Source organism: Phoca vitulina, unplaced genomic scaffold, assembly GCF_004348235.1.
Source record: "Phoca vitulina isolate PV1807 unplaced genomic scaffold, GSC_HSeal_1.0 scaffold2, whole genome shotgun sequence".
Lineage (NCBI taxonomy): Eukaryota > Metazoa > Chordata > Mammalia > Carnivora > Phocidae > Phoca > Phoca vitulina.
In genome coordinates this window covers 87,533,633-87,552,272 of record NW_022589705.1, presented here as the reverse complement: position 1 = coordinate 87,552,272, position 18,640 = coordinate 87,533,633, and the positions used below count along the sequence as shown (strand labels likewise).

The window sequence follows — 18,640 nt, the reverse complement described above, 5'->3', positions numbered from 1 at the left end:
GGCCACCACGCCTCCTACAAGCTCCTGACTCTTTAGTCCAATAAGGCACCTTAATCTGGCCGTCGAGTGTGTGTGGCTCCCCCAGGACGCTGCGGAGCCCACAACCACCCCAGGGGCCGCTGAGAATCAGGAGACCCTTGGCCAGTAAGGAGGTGTCATACCACCTCCGTGCAGCAGAGGGGGCCCTCACTACAGGACGGGGAGCTGGCCTGGCCGCGCAACCGGAGGGCCTAAGGCTCCCTCCCCAGGGAGGGCGAAATTAACCCTTTCTCCCTGGGCTCCCTTCCCCACTTGGGGGCTGGTGCCACTCCCTGACTCCTCATGCACTCAGTCAAAAAAGCTTCTCTGACTCCAGGGAGATGTGCTGCAAGGCCCAGGAAGACGGACAACAGCTAACTCGATTATTTTCTCCATAAAGCTTGTAGAGAGGTGACAAACACACAGGAACTCATTATACCCAATACGATCTGAGCTGTAACTGGCAAACGAACAGCATGCTACAGGAGCATGGGGTGGGACGAATCCTCTTGGACAGAGAAGATCCTGGAAGCCTCACAGAGGAGGTGATATCTGGGCTGGAGCTCGAAGGGAAGAGTTCACAGGACAGAGAAGAGAGAGTGAGCATTCCAGGCAGGGCCACCGGGCAGAAGCCAGGCAGGGAGATGGGACGCCTGCACTGTCCAGGGATCCTGCTAAATCCAGACTGGTGACCTCATGGGCAGAGCAGCCGGTGAGCTGGACACGGGCCAGAAACAGAGGGCCCTGAGTGCCGGGCACAGGACTTGGGACATGACTGTCGGTGAGAGAGAGACCCTGGTGGTTTGTAAGCCTGGAGTGACGGGCTGGAGGTGTCAGAGAGCCCACCCTGAGGGCTGCGGAGGTCTGACTGAGCCTGGAGGACGGCACGGGGCCTAAGTCTCCAGCACACAGAGCACGTCCTGGCACCCAGAAGCAGCCCAGCTGATGGCTGCCATATTGGATGGAGTGGGACGGCCTCCCTCCCCCCACTCCCACCCCACTGTGCCCACGGGTACCTCACCTGTCCCACCATGGTCTTGGCAAGGACCTCTGCCCTGCGTGGCCCACTCAGCATGTCCGCCGCCTTCAGGAAGATCTGGGCCCGGTCTGCAACAGGCTTCAGGTCCCACTCTTTCCTGGCGGCCAACGCGGCCTCGATGGCTTTGTTGAGTAGGGCCTAATGAAGAGGAAAAGGTTCAGGGCTGTCTCCCACAGCGGGAAGGGCCCCAGGGGAATGGGCAAGGGAAACTGGAGGCCACCCTCCATCCAGGGACCCGTGGCTCCCTTAGCTCCAGTGCTCTCCCCCACACACAGTGGCAAATACAGTGTCCCATCACCTGCCGGCCCAACCCAGGCCCCGAGCCTGTCTGAGGGACCTGCCAGGTAGGTCTGCATGCCAGGGACTTGGCACCAAGTCCCTCAGCTGTTAAACCAGCTCTGCTTTCTCTTGTGGTCTCATCAGGGCCTCACCTTCCTCCTGGGGCCCCCAAACCCACTCACTAGAGCCGCCGGCCCTCAAGGTCAAGTGCCTGGCCAGAACCACAGCCTGAGTCATTCACCTGCCGCCAGCATGCTCTCACTGCCCCATGAGCCAGCTCCTAGACCCCCTGCCACAGGGCACCCCAACCCCTCTCGCTGCCCCTCCATGAAGCCGATCCTCTGTTTGCCTTCTTATCCATGGTGTTTCCAATGTCCCTGACTCAGCCTTGCAGAATCTACTCCCCCTAGAAACCTGGCTGCCTCGCGGCCATAGGCATGTCGGGGGATGTCAGCCTTGGCCCACACAGCTCTCATCTGGCTCAAATGAAGCCCTGGCGGGCCCAGCCTCGTGAAAGACTCCACCCCCCACGGCCAGGGAGGGAAGCAGCAACTGACATCCGCCTCCATGCCAGCAGCCAGTGGGGAACAGAGGGCCAGCGCCCCTACCCGAAGTCGCCAGGGCCTCACCTTGTCTGCATAGCAGAACTTGGCCACCTTGTGTCCATGGTTGAAGGGCTGCAAGATGAGAGAAGAGCGAGGTCACTGCCAGCAGGGAGGTGCCAGGACAGGTGGGGACGTGGCCAGGCTCAGAGCTCGCCTTCCGGGCAAGAGTCCTCAGCACACTCACCCTCTCCCCTCCAATCCCCACATCCATCTGTCTGACCAAGGGTTACAGAGCACCTGCTGTTCGGTGAGTAAAACCACTCCTGCTCTGGAAGGTTCACGGTCCCGGAGAAAAGCATGGATTGCAGTCTTTGAGGGAAAGTGTGGACTTTGTGGTCAGACACGGCTTCACATCCCAGCCCCGCCACCTACTAGCTGGGGGCCGGAGGGAAGTAAGCTCCCCTTTCCAAGTTCCCCCCTGTGGGAAATGGGGACCCCCTGCCTCACAGCACGCGGAGAAGGCCCAAGTGGGCTCACAGGGGAACATGCTGCCAGAGCCCGTGTGGCACGTGGCTGTGGCTCAGGCCTGGGCGCTGTCCCCCCGCGAGGCCCCCAACGATGCACTGCAGTTGAGACCCACTCAGGATTTCTGCTGTCCCGAGTGCCTGGGGGACAGACCAACCGCTTCTCCAGCCCCCGGCTCGGGACCCACACAGACTCATGGGAAAGGGAAGACCCTCCACAAACATTTGCAAAAAGAACCCGGCAGCGCCAGATGCTAGCGTGAGCTTTAATAAAGCAGGGAGAAACTTCACTTCTTTCCAGCACACTTGTCAGTACTCTTGCCACCTAGCAGTCTGCCAATGGGCTGTGTGGGGCTTTCCTGTGGAACGTGGCAGCCACTAGCCACACGTGCCCGCTGACATGTCAACCCCGTTCCTCGGCTGCACCTGCACATTCCATGTGCTGGACGACCACGCGTGGCCCGTGGCTGCCATAGTGGGACAGCGTGTGGATACTGATCAGCATAACTGCAGAAAGTTCTACTGGGCAGTGCTGGTCTAGGGTTCAGGAGAAAGTGGCCCTCTCCCCCCTCATTTCAACCCCCAGCAGAGTCACCCGTATCCTGTCCACACCTGAGACTGGCCTGTGATGCTCAGGGACTGAGGAGGCACCCCGGGGCCAGGCCCTTCGACTCAGCCCCCGTGGACCGCAGCTCCCCCACGCCAGCAGCCACGTGCCGGCCACTGCTTCCCACGCCTGGGCTCCCCCAGTTACCACGTGGCCAAGTCAGAGAGGCACCACGGGCCATGACAATGCGAAGTGTCTGCCCAGAGGGTGACCAGAACCCAAGCTGGCAGCTGGGACAGCGCTGAGGGGCTGGGTGAACTGAGTGATTGTAGGCTGTGCTCCCAGGACTGCGGGTGTCAGGCCCTCTGGTCGCTGATCCAGTAGTGGGGGCTCCAGGATACCCCCTGTGGGCAACTCCTTCCCAGGGCATCCTCAGAACCCTTGGAGCTGGGGGTTGAGGGTCCTCACCCTTACCCTGCATGCACCTGCTCAGGGTTCCATCTGGACAGAGCCTGAATGTGCTTCCCCCATCTGCAAAAGGGCCAACCCTTTACTCTCCCCCAAATTACAGATCTAGGAGTTTGATAGTCCAGCCAAAGTGTACGTCAGTTCCTGGCTCAATGACCCTGAGCACGTGGCTTCTTAGGCTAATGTCATCACGGGGCTTAGCCCACTGTTAGCCCCTAAACCCCCTTCTGGAGAAATCCAGCAGGAATCACGGAAGATGCTGTGTGAACTCCTCAGGACCTTCCTTGCCTGTGGGCAGGACTCAGTTATGGGCTGGGCAGTGTGGCCATCTGGCGAGTGAGGGACACCACAGAAAACCCACCCTACACCTGCAGGAGAAAGCCTCCCGCCATCACGGTCAATGGCTTCCAGAGGTTTGAAACACAGATGGGTCTGCCCCTCGTGCTTTTTTGGATGAACCAGCTGCAGGCTCTGAGGGAAACAGGACTGTTTCTGTCACAGCTGACGTCTGCTCAGCGGCCTGCATGCGGGCACCGAGTACTGGGCATGGATCAATCCGTTCACCCCGACAACAACCCTATGCACCACGACTGCTACTCCCATTTTACAAATGAGAAGACTGAGGCACAGGGAGGTCAGCCAGCGGGCAAGAAGGGGAACCTTTTACACACAGGGGCCTCCGTAATGGAGACTCAGGTGGCCTGCAGCTGGGCTTCAGGAAGACTCAAGGAGCCCGGCCTAAAAACTGAGGCTTCTCTCGTCCTCTCTCCTCCTCTGTGAGGCGGCGCCCCGCACCTTTCAAGAGACCCACTGTGGTCGTGTGTCTCAGAGGTGGAAGGTGTCCTCCCCGTAGCTTCCAGCCCCTCAAAGCGAGATGTCTGTTGCCAGTTCTAAGTTCTAGGGCCGTAAATCCAACCGGCCCAGCTGCGGTCAGGTGCCCACTTCTGGGCCAAGGAGTGGAGGCCCACGGTTTCGAAGGCGGCCACCACCCACCACCCACCACCATGGGGGCAGGTGGGGAGCTCACAGATGTGGGCAGACCCTCCAGAGAGGTGCACTGCGCTTCCCCACCTGGGGCTGCCATTCCCCGGGCTTTGTTCCGGCTCTTTCACGGCCCCCTGCATCCCGGCTCCTCGCCTGGCTCTCTCCCCACCTTCCCGCCCAACTCCCCAGCCACCCAGGAGTCCCGGACCCCCACGGGTCTAAGTCTGGACTCACAGGTGCTGCCAAGCCCTCACCTCTTCACTCTGCTGTCCTGAAATTAGAAAGCATTCTCTTGTAACGAGCAACAGGGCTCTTCTGCAAAGTCTGGCCCTCCTTAACCCCCTCCAGTGACTCCCCAGAACTCATGGAATAGGTTCCCTAAGCACAGGTGGTAAGAACCTCAGGAAGTCACGTCCGCCCACCCCTCTGCCCTGAATCCTCCACCCCGCTGGCTTCCTCTCTGCTGTGCAGCTCACTGAGCCTCTTCCTAGCTCGAGACTCAGCCCGAGGACCGAGCAGCCCTCTGCCTGGCAGCGAACCCCCACCCACCCTCATCCTCGGGCTTTGACTCAGAGGTCACCGCTCCATGGAGCCCTCCGACCGCCCTGCCTGATGTGGCCCCCGCGTCCCCAGCACAGTGCCCGTGCCTTCCCCTGTCCCTCACCCGCTGGAACTCCCGTTTCTTTCTTTGTTGACCCAGGACCACCTGCTCTCCAGCAGGGCAGCTCCAAGAGGGCAGAGCCCGCCGTCTGCCCTGGGCCTGGGCCCGAGAGGCGTGGCTGGCTGGCTGCGTTTTATTATCCTGACTTACACATGCCCTGCTAGAAAGAAGAGCTGGGGTCTCTTCGAGCTTCAAACAGGTTTCTGGGTGACACTACCACAGAGGAAAGCACCTGGCTCACACACCATGGCTTTCATTTTGCAACTGGTTGCTGGATACAAAGCTAGAAGCTGCACGTAAATGCATCTGCACGGGGTCTCAAAACGTGTGTGTGTGCGCACACACACGCACACACTTTTCTTTTTCCATAGCTGAGGTGGGTATTTGCTTTAAGCCTTTCTGGGCTACAAGTGTCGTGGCCACGCCAGGGACAAGAAGGGGTGGGGTGAGTCCTCTGCCTGGGGCTCAGGCTCCCTGATGGGCCAGCTGCAAACATCCACTCAGCCACGAGTCCTGGTCAAGATCCCCAACTCTCACAAAAGCAGGTCCCTCCCACCCTCGAACTGACGGGGGCGGGGGGGGGGCACAGAAGCAGGTGACAACCTCTTAACCGTCACAGACCACCGGCCTCTGGCTCACTGTCCCAGGTCTAGCAAAAGCCCGGCCGAGGGAAACGCGCGGGCAGGGTGCCTGAGGGACACGCAGGCCGGCCACTGCCCAGCTGGGGCCAGAGAGGCAAGAGCCGTGAGTGCACAGAGCTGGCATCATGCACTAGGGGTGGTGGGGACCACTGCCCCCCCCCCCGAGCTGCCCACAGACGTGTTCCAGCCACGCAGTGCCTTGTGGCCATGCCGGCCTTGTGCGGCCACATCATCCCACCTCCCAGACGAGCCAGACATTTGAATGTGTAGGGGAAATCTCCCCCTCATTAGGTTTGGAAACAAAGATGCCGGTATCCGATCGTACCCTGAACTCCAGACGGAAAAGCTCCCCCAGCAGCAGACACGGACCTGCAGGGTGACCTCCAGCATCCCCAGGCTTTGGGGATGTCCTCGGCCTGCACGCAGTGACAGTGCGCAAAAGGTGCCCTCTGTGCATGAGCTGAGACTCCTGTGTGGACGCTGCTCATCACATCACTGCGTCCTTCTGACACCCTCGGGAGACGTTTCTCTCTGGGGCCACTATGGGGAAGGGCTGTGCTTCTCCCATCATGCAGCTGGAATTTATTTCAAGAACACTCTGACTAGTGTAAGTGATGTGTTCGCTTCCCTGCGGTCACCGGGAGGCGTGAAGGCAAGTCTGGGCTGTCTCCAGCACGTAGGGCTCCATGGTTCTCATCCCGGGACCAGGAGGCCACAGCAAGACGATCCTACTGCACTGTATGAGTTAATATGCTGTTTCCAAATCCTTCCTAGAAAATCCACTGAATCAAAATCAATGGGATGTGGTTCTGAAGAACCAGGATTAATCATCCCTAGTCCAGATCTAACTGTGCCACCCTGGGCGGGCCATTTAATATCTCTGAGCCTGTCCCTTGATCTGTAAAATGGGCAGCGAACTCCCCGCTCTTCCTCCCTCAAAGAGGAGTGGCAAGGACCGAAAGAGGAGCCCGTGCAGATGGCACAGGGCCTCTCAGATGTATCTGCGGATGGAGCATGGCTCCAGCTGGAGGGCTTCTAGGAGGAGGCCCGGCCACGTCCTAGGTGCTCACCTCAGATGAGCTTATCTTCCACTAGAGCAGCCGTTCCAAAATAGAGGCCAGGGCTTTGGAGACTGTCCTCTCTTTGGAAGGATTATCTTTAATTCTGACATTCTGTCCTTTCTTCCTACCCTCTAGGTGGCCAATGGGTCCATTTTCTAAAGAAAAGGCAAAGCTGTGGCAGTCCCTATTTTAACTCCCTCCTGGCAGGCATGAAGTCGGCATCTTTTATGATGATACCCCCAAGACTACTTCTGGAAGTTTTATATTGGCGCACAGAATTCAAAAGCAGGGAACAGACTATAAACCCCTTTGGAGGCAGAGACCCGTGTGACAAGCTGATCTGTTGCCTGAGAGATGGACCCCAGGTTCGGGGAGAAACCGAGCCCCGCCGACACACTGGACTCACCGACACCTGATACTGCACGTCTGACGTCCACACCTCTTCGTCCCCCACCACACATGGAACGGCTTCCGTCCGGCCCTTCAGGTCCTTCAAGGCCTACGGAGGGGAACAACAGGGTGGATGGGTACTTCCTCCCGCCTCTCTGCTCCCCCTAAAACCCCAGTGCGGGGCCTGCAAACACAGATGCCCAGGCGGGAACAGAAATACGAAGGGGCCGGGCTCTGAGGTCAGAGAGCATCTGCTCTGCTCAGGGGGCAGCAGGACTCAGCCCCTGTCCGCTGTCACTTCCTGTCCTGCCGGAAGGGGAGGCCAGGGTTGCCAGGTCCTTCCATCGTAGACAGAAAACTGTATCTGAAATGTACGTGACATCTCACAATTTTAAAAATACTGGCAATTAACAGGACAATGTTTTTAAGCAGAAAACGTCTGTGGGTTTACAACCCCCGACCTGGACGGAGCCCCAGAGTGGCCCGGCTTGCCCCCCTGCTGCCCCCAGCCTCTCCGTCCTCCAGACACACGCCTGTCCCAGACCCGGTGTCCTTCCAAGGTTGGGGGCAGGCGCAACAGGGGGTGATGGCTGTAGGCACGGAGAGGCATCCTGGGGGGGCGGGCTGCTGAAGGCTGTCCTCGCTCCGTGCCCTACCCCCACTGGGTGCCCCCACCGGCCCATTACCTTCTGCAGCGCATCTCGCTCGGGGCTGCCCTGCGTGAATGCTAAGACCGGCTCATTGGCCACCTTCAGGGAGGCCGTGTGCTTCCACCACAGCCTGGGGTACAAGGGCAGGGAAGAGAGGCAGACAAGTCAGTGGTGGCCGCAACCAAATCCGGGCCCTCTATCTCCACCAGGGTGGGGAGGGGGTGTGTGTGTGGGGGGGGTTCTGTGTTGGCCCAGAATCCTGAAATCCAGAGCAAGTATAGAACTGGGAGGCAAGAACTGGCCCTGGGGTCCAAAATCCAAGTTCCAGGCCCAGACCTGACACTGTGCATCCTCGGGCATGTGACCTGCCTCCGCTGGGCCAGTTTCTACATCTACTAAGTGAGAACCACCATACAAACCCAAGGGCCATTTTAAGTTTAAATTCAATCAATGCAAAACCACTTCTAAGCGTTTTGTACATGGAGAGGGTGACTCTCCCTTTCCTTCCCCACAATGCAGCCCTTATCCCAAAGGGCCCCGAGTTACTGCTTTCTCTGGGCTGAAAGGGCAGCCTGTTCCAGAACTCGGTCTCATCAGAATGGGACCCAGCTGGGATTCCCTTGGCACCAAGAGCTGAGCTCCGGGTGGGCAAGAACATCCAGGATATGGGCTGGGACCTTGGAGGAGTGCCCTGAGCTCAGCTCGCAGCCACGGGGAGGGCGGCTTTTGGGGTTCAGGGTCCGATTCCAGAGTCCTGAGTTTCAAGAACTCCTTGTCCCAGAGACCTTGCTCGGTCTTGAACCTATGACCTCACTGACTGGTGACCACTGGTGACCACCGACCCTAACATGTCTGAGGATGGCGAGGTGGGGGGACAGGTGGGTAAGAGCCAAGACTTGAGATCATTCATTCCTGAACTGGGGCCCCAGCTGGGGGGGGTCCTCCAGGCCTCAGTGTCACTTGGGCTGTGAGTGTTGGGGGGGCCTTTTTATTCTTTCTCCCTGGAAACGGGTCTGGAGGCTCACGGACCAAAGGCCTGGAGGAAGGACACGAAACCAGGGGCCATGAGGACTGGTCCTTCATTCATCCTACGAGGTTCCTGGGCACCCTTTATGCCTGACACTGCTCTAAACACTGGAGACAGCAGTGACCGTGACAGCAAGGCCTCAGCTGCACGGGGGCTGCAGGATTTCCTTTTCCTTCCGGTGCCCGCGGTTCCGGGTCAGGCCGCTTGGAAGAATGAAGAGGTAGACCAGCGTGGTAGGCAGCAAAGCAAAGTTAATTGAGTGATAGCAAAGTGATAGTACAAAGCTCCCGAGGCGGGAGGGGACTGAGAGGGTTGCCACCAGTTTCTAAGTCTAGGGGTTTTTATGGGCTTGTGCATGGGCTGTTTTACTGTGATCAATCCTCCCTGAGCCTATCATCCAATCGGTTTTTGGTCATCTACCTATCACAGTGGGAAAGGATGGAGGACTCCCTCTAGGGTGGTGCAAAATCCTTTTAAGGGTGGGGCGCCTTGTCCCTACCTGCCTTTCTTCCAACTGTACTTCATCACAAGCAGCTCACCTCCAATGGGAACCGTGGGCAAGAAACAGGTGAGGACAGAGGGGATGCGAGAACGAGTTAGGGGAAGGGTAGGGCTGCTCCAGCCTAGGTGATCAGGGAGGGCCTCTCAGGGGAGGCGTCCTCTGAGCGCCATCTGGGATCTCAGAAGGACTGGAAAGAACATTCCGGGCACAGAGGAGAGCAAGTACAAAGGCCCAGAGCAGGAAGCGTGACAGGAAGCGCTGAAAGGGGCCCGGGCAGTCCAGGAGGGAGGAGGGCAGGGCCCGGTTGCCCAAGATTTTGCCTAACGGCTCTAAGTGAGCTGGGCCTTCTCCCTCCTCCCCCACCCCACCCCCCAGGCAGCACCCACCCGACGCTAGGAGGCAGGTCACATTCCTCAGGCCCCGCCCTTCCCCTAACCAAGGGCAGAAATGTCGGGCGAGGGCAGCCTCCCACCAGCCCTTCCCTTGGGTTACTCTGAAGAGCCCAGGAGACAGTCACACAAAGCTACAGGTACATCCCATAAATGCAAGTCTACACTGACGTCCCCCACCTATAGTGGGGGAGGAACAGAGAGGCTGGAAAACTCCAGCCGCCACAAGCCTCCACACGTCAGGAAAACGGGGATGGCGTGTGCCCCCAGGGCCCTCTGGAAGGTTCCAGCAGCAGCACCCCACCACCAATCAATCAGCTATAGCCAGGAGGGTGCCGCTGAGGAGGAGTGTGGGCTGGGAGCCTGGAGGTGCGTGCCCCAACCCCAGCCTGGACCCTGGCTCGAAGGGCGTGCAGAAAGCCCAGCTCCAGAAGCAGACATCTGTGGGACCGAAAGCCCCACGCGCTCCGAGAGACATCAGCCCGTTATTAGAAACTCGGCAGGTCTCAGATTCCCCACCTGAAAAATGGGGGCGGTACTGTGTGCCCTGCAGGGGCACTGTGAGGTTAAAAGTGCTTGCCCTTCCTCACCCCTCCTGCTCTGTACTTCTAAGAAAATTGTCTTCGTAGATTGTCTCATATATGTGTATATATATGTACACGTATGTATGCAAACACACATGCAGAATGTTACCGCACCAGGCCAGGTGTTCAATGGCAAAATGGTTCTCAGACACCCCCAAGGTCACAGCAATCAGGGGCTAGCCTGGACACTCAACAGATACTGCTGGAATAAACTTAGCACCACATTCCACCCCGCTTAAAATGCAGTAGCTACCAGCCCTCCTGAACCTGTTCCCTCCCAGGGGGTGTCAGAAGCAGAAATCCTGCAGGCCTCTCTCTACCCTCCCCAGGGCAGAGGCCCACTGTGACCACAGGATCACATTCTCCCCTGGCTTCCCCCCTGCCTGGAAAGTCTCCAAGCCCCGGCCCAGCTGCCCATCAGTCCAAATGTGGGGAACAGAATTTAAAGATCAGCCTCAGTCAAAACTGGAGCCAAAAATAATCCAAGGACACTTGACAAAACCAATCCCCGCCCCCGCCTTTTATTTTGGCTCATGGGCCATTCGGGATTAACATGAGCACCCTTCCCTTGGCTCTGGGGAAGGCAGAGAAGAATCACTCACAGAACCTGGAGCCTCTGTGAGGATCTGCGAGGCCCTTCCAGGCAGGACTGCATTCCTCACTCATCAGCAGCAATCTCAAGGGCACAGAGACAACTCAGATATGGGCAATGAAACCTGCCTACTCAGGGGCTTCTCCTCTCTTCTACAACAAAAAGTCAGAATCCTTACTGAGGCCTCCAGGCTCATTTCCCATCATCCCTCCACACTGCCCACTTCGTCTGCCGCCATCCAGCCACCTGGGTCTTTCTGGAGCCCTCTGTGCTGGGGACGCTACCCTCCAGCGCCTGGACGGGCCATATCGGGTCATCTCAGAGCCCACGCTCTGGTCACAGCACCAGCAACAGTGCTCTGGCTGTCCGTGGCTCCAGCCAGGCCATCAGCCACCACCCTCGCCCCCCATCCCGCCACTCCCCATGGACACCCGCCTGGCGCACGGGAGCGTTGGAGAAATACCTTTTAAAACAAAGAATATACTGATAAGCCTTTTATCAGACTCATCAAGAAAAAAAGGGGGGGGGCAGGAGAGAAAAACAATGAACACCCAAAGTGTTGTGGAAGCAGCACCAGGCCCCCTAGTGCCTGGGCTCAGGGGTGACCAAGGCCAAGGAGAGGAGGAGAAAGGAAACTACCCTTGCTTCACTGAGCTTCCACACTTTCCCAGCTGTTATCTGGGACCTGATAAGGCCAATCCTCCTTATCCCTGAGATAAGGGGCGGTGAGCAGTGAGCAGAGAGAAAGTGCAGGGGGGGCCAGGGCAGGTCCAAAAGGGTGGGGCATCAGGCCCAGGCTGAGCTGTTTCCACTTTATTGCCCTCGAAACATCAAGGAATATTTATTAAGCACTTACAACATGCCTGGCACTGCGCAAAGTGATTATCTCCCGAATCCAGCTACGAATGCATGAGGAAGGGGCCAGGATTACTACTATTATGATTATTATTACAGATGAGAAAACTACTTCTGAGACCCGGTGCTCACGCATGGCTCCGGGGCACCACTCCCCACAGAGCAGCACACGAACCCAGGGCTTCCTCACTCAGGAGCCTCCCACGACGGCAGAAGCACCTGTCACCTGTCAGAGACCCCTGAGCAACAGGGCTGAGGGGACAGGCTCGTCCTCCTCTCGGCCCAGCTAGGGCCTCCTCCTTCCCAGCATTTCCCAGCTCATGAAGGAGGTGGGCAGCGGCTTGCTGTCCATGGGCACTGACAGCTCGTGCCAGGAAAGGAAAGGTGGGGGAGGGGTAAGAAACTGCAAAGATGGGGCGCCTGGGGGGCTCGGTTGGTTAAGCGACTGCCTTCGGCTCAGATCATGATCCTGGAGTCCCTGAATCGAGTCCTGCATCGGGCTCCCTGCTCGGCAGGGAGTCTGTTTCTCCCTCTGACCCTCCCCCCTCTCTCTCATTCTCTCTCTCTCAAATAAATGGATAAAGTCTTAAAAAAAAAAAGAAAAGAAACTGCCAAGATGGGCGGGTGTCTGCCCCCTCCCCTGGGGTGAGCAGGCTCAACCCCAACACCGAGGGTTTTGCCTCGGCGTCACTAATGAGGATAACGGGAAAGCACCAAGGGCATCCGAGCTCCACACCTGCCTCCATCCTTGAACTGCTGGGACCCTCTTGTCTGAATACTCCTGATCCAGGGCGATCGCTCGGGACAGCCCATGGCTGGGGGAAGGGATCAAAATAATACTTAAAGCAACATCGTCCGGGCGCCTGGGTGGTTCAGTCGGTCAAGCGTCTGCCCTTGGCTCGGGTCATGACCTCAGGGTCCTGGGATCGAGCCCTGAGTCGGGCTCTCTGCTCAGCTCTGCTTCTCCCTCTCCCTCTGCCGCTCCCCCTGCTTGTGCTCTCCCTCTCTCTCTGTCAAGTAAATGAGTAAAATTAAAAAAAAAAAAAAAAAAGCAACACTGTCCAGGTGCAGATACTCTTCAAAGTGGTTTTGTGTATGAACGCATTTCCTCTCCAAGGCGATCCTATGAGGCGGCTACTACTGTCCCTGCCACGTGGGAACACAGGCCGCACAGGGAGGTGGAATACCCTGCCCAGGGCCACAGAGCTGCTAAGAGGCGGAGCCAGAATCCACCCCAGGCTGTCCTCTGGGCCATTCCAACAGCAAGCGTGCGGCACCTACTATGCGCCGGGCCAGGGGCTGGGTACCAGAAGCAGGCGCTCGGGGTACGCCAGTGACACCTGCAGCCCAAGCGGGGGTTCTAACGACCTCTGAAGCCAGTATTAGGATCACCGTAGAGTCTAGTTATTCCGTCACTCAGTTACATAATGGGTACCTGTCACATCATCTCTAATCGTTCCGCTACGCGGCTGATGGGATTCTCCCCATTATACAGACAGGACACTAAAGGGCCAGAGGAGAGCCACCTTGCCAAGGCCACAAAGGGCTGGGTGAGTGTGGGTTCACCAAGGTGGCAGGGGAGACTATTCCAGGAAAGAGGCACTGCATGAGTATGTCCAGGGAGCAATGGGATGTGCCAGCCCCCTGCCCAGCCCATTGCAGGGGCAGGCAGGCTGGGACAAGCGTTGGGGAGTTCTGAAATGCTGAAAATTAAGCAGGCAGGTGGGGTGCGAGGAGTCCAAAGTGACCCTGGATTCTTGCAGGGAACAGGACAGTAGCCAATTCCAGCCTGCCCACCCCGTGATGGTGGGGGGACCCCTGGCACCCAGCAGGGTCTGGTACAAAAGCAAGTAATAGAGAAAAATTCACATTCAGTATAAGCCTACTATGTGCCTGGGCTAGTTCTTTTACTTATTAAATTTATATATAAATATAAATATGTATCTTGCCTCTTTCCAACAAGAATTTGCAGAGACGTAACTGAAGACAGCCCTGATAAAGTCAATGAAATAGAGAAAAAAGCTGGAAGTCAGGGCCAAAGGAGACAGGAGGCAGTCAACTGGGGCCTGGTGTTTATTGGCTTAAAGCCTTAGACATGTCTTCCTTAATTTCCAAGGGCCTTAGTTGTTTAATCCGTGAAATGGGAATAGTAACGCCCATAAAACTCTCACAGGCTGCTGAGGAGCTCAGTAAAATAATCCACTTAATTAACTGAAGTGAGGACAGTGGTTACCTCTGTGTGGTGAGATTCCAGGCCATTTTTAGATTCTTTTTTGCTTTATCTATACTTTTTTTACAATTAAAGAAATTGCATTAAAGAAAATGCACGGGGGTGCCTGGGCCTGCATGACTCAGTCCCTTAAGCGTCCAACTCTTGATCTCAGCTCTGGTCATGATCTCAGGGTTGTGAGATGAGCCCCGTGTTGGGCATGGAGCCTGCTTGGGATTCTCTCTCTCCCTCTGCCCCTCCCCCTACTCATGCACGTGCTTGCTTGTGTGTGCTCGCACGCGTGCGCGCTCTCTCTCTCTCAAATAAATAAATAAATCTTTAAAAAAAAAAGAAAATGCACAATCAAAAGTATTTTTAGGGGCACCTGGGTGGCTCAGGTTTAAGTATCCAACTCTTGATTTCAGCTCAGGTCATGATCTGAGGGTTGTAAGGTGGAGCCTGCTTAAGATTCTCCCTGGGACGCCTGGGTGGCTCAGTCGGTTAAGCCCTTCTCGGCTCAGGTCTTGACCCCAGGGTCCCGGGATCGAGCCCCGCATCAGGCTCCTTGCTCAGCAGGAAGCCTGCTTCTCCCTCTGCCTGCCACTCCCCCTGCTTGTGCATTCACTCTCGCACGCATGGACTCTCTATTTCTAGCAAATAAATAAATAAAATCTTAAAAAAAAAAAAAGATTCTCCCTCTCCCTCTGCACCTCCCCCCACCCCTTTAAATAAATAAATAAATAAATAAATAAAAGTAAATTTGGGGAGAAAAAAAGGTATTTTTAAAAATTGGTTGAGATTCCTGGCACTCCACGCAAAAAGGGAAACACTATGAACATTACCCACGCCAGGTCCTCAAAAGAGGTGGTTTTCCTCAGCACTAGTTTTACCAACAGGACACTGAGAGATACTATTAAACATGTTCTAAAACTGTTTCTCCACAAATGGCCCCAGGTGCATCCTAAATATTAGCTGAATAAATTAAAAAGTGGCCAAACATCAGACCTGTTTTTCTAGAGCAGGGGCTATCAGCTAGGAGCAATTCTGGCCCCGGGGACATTCAGCGGTGCCTGACATTTTTATTTTGTCCCAACTGCGGGGTGCTCACGGCGTCTCATGGGCAGAAGCCAGGAAAGCTGTGAAACATTCTCCAAGGCACAGGGCAGCCCCCACAACGCAGGATTACCCAGCTCAAAATGTTCATAGTGCCAAGGTTGAGAAACCCTGTCTAGGGCGCTGGGCCAGCTGCTCCATCGAAAGAGGTAACCTGAGCCTTCAGATCGGGTTGCAAAACGCTTCAGCTCCACTCCGGAGGCTCTGTAATTAAGAGCGTGAAGCTGGAGTCTGACTGCTATGTTCACTCTCCATTGGCCTTAACTGGCAGATAAGTTTCCCATCTGTAAAAATGGGAATAATACAGTGCTTATCAGCACAGTGCCAGGTCCGCGGTTCTTGATCGCTTGATGTTATTGCTATCATAAGTTTTTTTTTTTTTTAAGAATATGGATTGCTTTCTACCAGGTATTAGAGGTTTTTATGGCTAAGGCCTCCCCCCCGCAACATTAAACAGAAAACTCTCTGGAAGGCCCATCCACGTGGGAAGTCCCCTGGGTACCCTCTCTTCTAGGGTTTAGCACAACATAGCACACAATAGGCGCTCACTAAATACATGAATCTGTGGGCTTCCTCCCCCCATGGTGGTGGGGGGGTGTGCCGAGTGCAGGGAGAAGTTTGCAAAAGAGACTACGCTGAAGGTGTGGCAAGTGTGGCCCCCAACCTTGGTTTGGGAGAGAAGTCCTTCTCCCCCATGTGTTCTTCCTGTCCTTCCTTGCCCTTACCTATCAAGCCCCCACCCACAAAGGACACCCAGCAGTGTTGAAAGTGACCCATGCCCAGGGCACCCTCCCCCCCCACCCCCACCATCCCTTGGGAAACTGATTAACTTAGAAAAGGCATAGCTCAGCATGGGAGACAGAGCTGGTCACAGTCCTAGTGGTCAGGCAAACAAAACTCAAAACTGGGGGCGGGGGCTGCCCTGCCCTGAAAGGCCCACAGAAACACCCGTGCATCAGACTGAGCCCTCTGGGACAGGATCTGTGTCCCACCTACCCCCCCCCCCCCCCCCCCCCCCCCCCGCATCTAGCCCAGAGGAGTTCTAATAACATGTGTCACTGAGTGGGCAAGGGTGAAGGAACCCAACTCCACCACACAGGTGTTTGCAGGGCAGATCCACCCGGAAACTACACCTTGGTTTCTTCACCTGTAATTTGGAAAATCTGCAGAGTTTAAATGAGAGCGATAAACGATGATCTGACTAATAATAACTGGGCACCAAGTGCCAGGCACTGTTCAATGCACTTCGCATGCAGTGTCTCTCCCTTAGCCATCACAGTGAGGCATGCACCAAGTGCCTAGCCCAGCGTCTGGCACACTATAAGCACTCCCTAAGTATTACTCTCCCACCTACCAAAAGGAAGGGTCTCTTTTCTGCCCAGTACTTAATTTGGAAAAGGGAGAAGAGGAAAGAGGAGTCCCGGTAGAAAGGAGACAGGAGACTCAGGGAATCCCAGAGGCGAGTCCTGAACGTGAGACCCAGGGTGGGGAGCTGAGAAGCGCTGTGCGAAAAATCGAGATGCATTCTGTCGGTGGGTTCCCATTAGGAGGAAGACGAGCGCGAAGGAGGTGACTTTCCGAGCGATCCCCCCTCGCGGAAGGAAAGAGACGGGGGGGGGGGTGTCGCAGCGGGAGGACGGCCTGGGTGAGGGGCAGACGGCTAGAGGAAGGGACCCCCGGCGGGGGGAACCCTCGGGATCGCGGCGGGGATCTGGCAGGGAGAGGCCCCCGGGCACCCCCCTCCCGCCCGCCGCGGGCCCGGGGCGCACTCACCCGGGTTCCCTCCAGGGGCGGGCCAGCAGGGCACCGCGGAGCGCTGGCCGGACTAGCAGCATCCCCAGCTCGCGGCGGAACTGTTCGCAGACGGTGACCCCCGGGGTTGTTCACAGACCTTGAGCCTGGGGCGCGACCAGAAGGCGGAGCCCCGCCCGGAGCGCACCACCTCGGCGGGCGGGGGGAATGGGTCACACGCCGTCTTCCGCGTCGGGCTCACCCGAAATGACCCCGTATTTCCTCCTGTTAATACGATAACTCTGATTTCGAGGGCACTTCAGAGGCAAGTATGCGACACAGGACAAGGCAGCCCCAAAGAGAAGCTTTGACATTTACACGTTTCCCCCTCGCCTGTTATGGTATGCCCAGCCGCCCTCCGGGGGGCGGGGAGAGGGGCGTGAGCCTCCTCGACCAATCAGAATGACACACCGAAGATTGTGGGCCAATCGGATGGGCGGTCTTGGGGCAGCCTTCTCGGGCCGGCGAGGGGCGGAAAGAGCCAATGAGAGAGCCGGAATGGGACACGTGGGAGGAGCCGCGGGAGGACAGAGGGTCGGTGCGCCAGGCGTCGCGAGCATCCCGGCCTGATCAGTCGGTCTGCCCTTGGCCGGGTTGCCAGCCCCGCAGCCAGCCCCGTGTCTCCACCCGGGGGGCTGCAGCCCCTGGGATGAGCCTACCGACCCTGCCTCCATCCTCCCCCTGGTCGGCACCCAGCCACCCCGCACCTTGGGTATATATAAGCACTGTATTATTCCCTGTATATATGGGTATATATACCGCACCTTGGGTATATATAGATAAGCACTGTATTATTCCCATTTTTACAGATGGGAAACTTATCTGCCAGTTAAGGCCAATGGAGAGTGAACATAGCAGTCAGACTCCAGCTTCGCGCTCTTAATTACAGAGCCTCCGGAGTGGAGCTGAAGCGTTTTGCAACCCGATCTGATGCATCTAGTCGGCCGGCATCCTGGCGGACTAGAATCAGTGAGAGAGAAAACCCAGCCAGTCCACGATTAGCTTTCCCTTCAAAGCCCCTGACCTCGTGATGAAGGATAGTTGGAAGAAAGGCAGGTAGGGTCAAGGGGCCCCACCCTAAGAGGAAACCACCCTTAAAAGGATTTTACACCACCTTGGAAGGAGCCCTCCATCCTTTCCCATTATGACAAATAGATGACAAAAAAACTGATTGGATGACAGGCACATGGAGGGTTGATCAGATTAAAATAGCCCACCAACAAAGTCCATAAAACCCCTAGATCTAAATGCCAAATCGGCAACCCTCTCAGGTCCCCTCCCTCTTTGGGAGCTTTGTACTCTATCATTCAATAAACTTTACTGTGGCTCAATAAACCTTGCTTTGCTGCCCACCACTCTGTCTGGTCTACGTCTTCATTCTTCCAAGCAGCCTGACCTAGAACCAGGGGCACCGAAGGAAAAGAAATCCTGTAACACTCAGAATCGGTTGTCTGGCGCTCCATCTCACCCACTCCCCGCCCTGTTAAAATTTTGGTTTTCTCTTGGAGAAGTTGTTTGCTTGAACACTTTATTTAAAATTCAGATTCTGGGGGTGGCCTGGGTGATTCAGTGGGTTAAGCAACCTACTCGTGATCTCAGCTCAGGTCATGATCTCAGGGTGGTGAAATGGAGCCCCCAGATCAGGGTCCACACTCAGCCGGGAGTCTGCTTGAGACTCTTTCCCTCTTCCCCTCCCCACCCAACCCCACCCAACCCCACCCCACCCGCCTGCTGGTGCTCGCTCTCGGTCTCGCAAATAAATAAATCTTTT

The 18,640-nt window shown here is 56.6% G+C and overlaps 1 protein-coding gene across 1 annotated transcript in view; it reads right to left on the bottom strand.

The window, feature by feature from the left end:
- The window catches only part of ALDH4A1 (aldehyde dehydrogenase 4 family member A1), a 29,319-nt gene extending 12,304 nt beyond the window's left edge, over positions 1-17,015 (bottom strand). The window contains exons 1-5 of the mRNA XM_032392605.1: positions 16,852-17,015; positions 7,844-7,937; positions 7,174-7,266; positions 1,966-2,013; positions 1,040-1,195 (exon numbers count right to left, since the gene is read on the bottom strand). Coding sequence (XP_032248496.1) covers positions 1,040-1,195; positions 1,966-2,013; positions 7,174-7,266; positions 7,844-7,937; positions 16,852-16,913 — 453 coding nt within the window. The 5' untranslated portion in view covers positions 16,914-17,015. The remainder of the gene's footprint in view (positions 1-1,039; positions 1,196-1,965; positions 2,014-7,173; positions 7,267-7,843; positions 7,938-16,851) is intronic.
- Between the last annotated feature and the right edge of the window lie 1,625 nt (positions 17,016-18,640).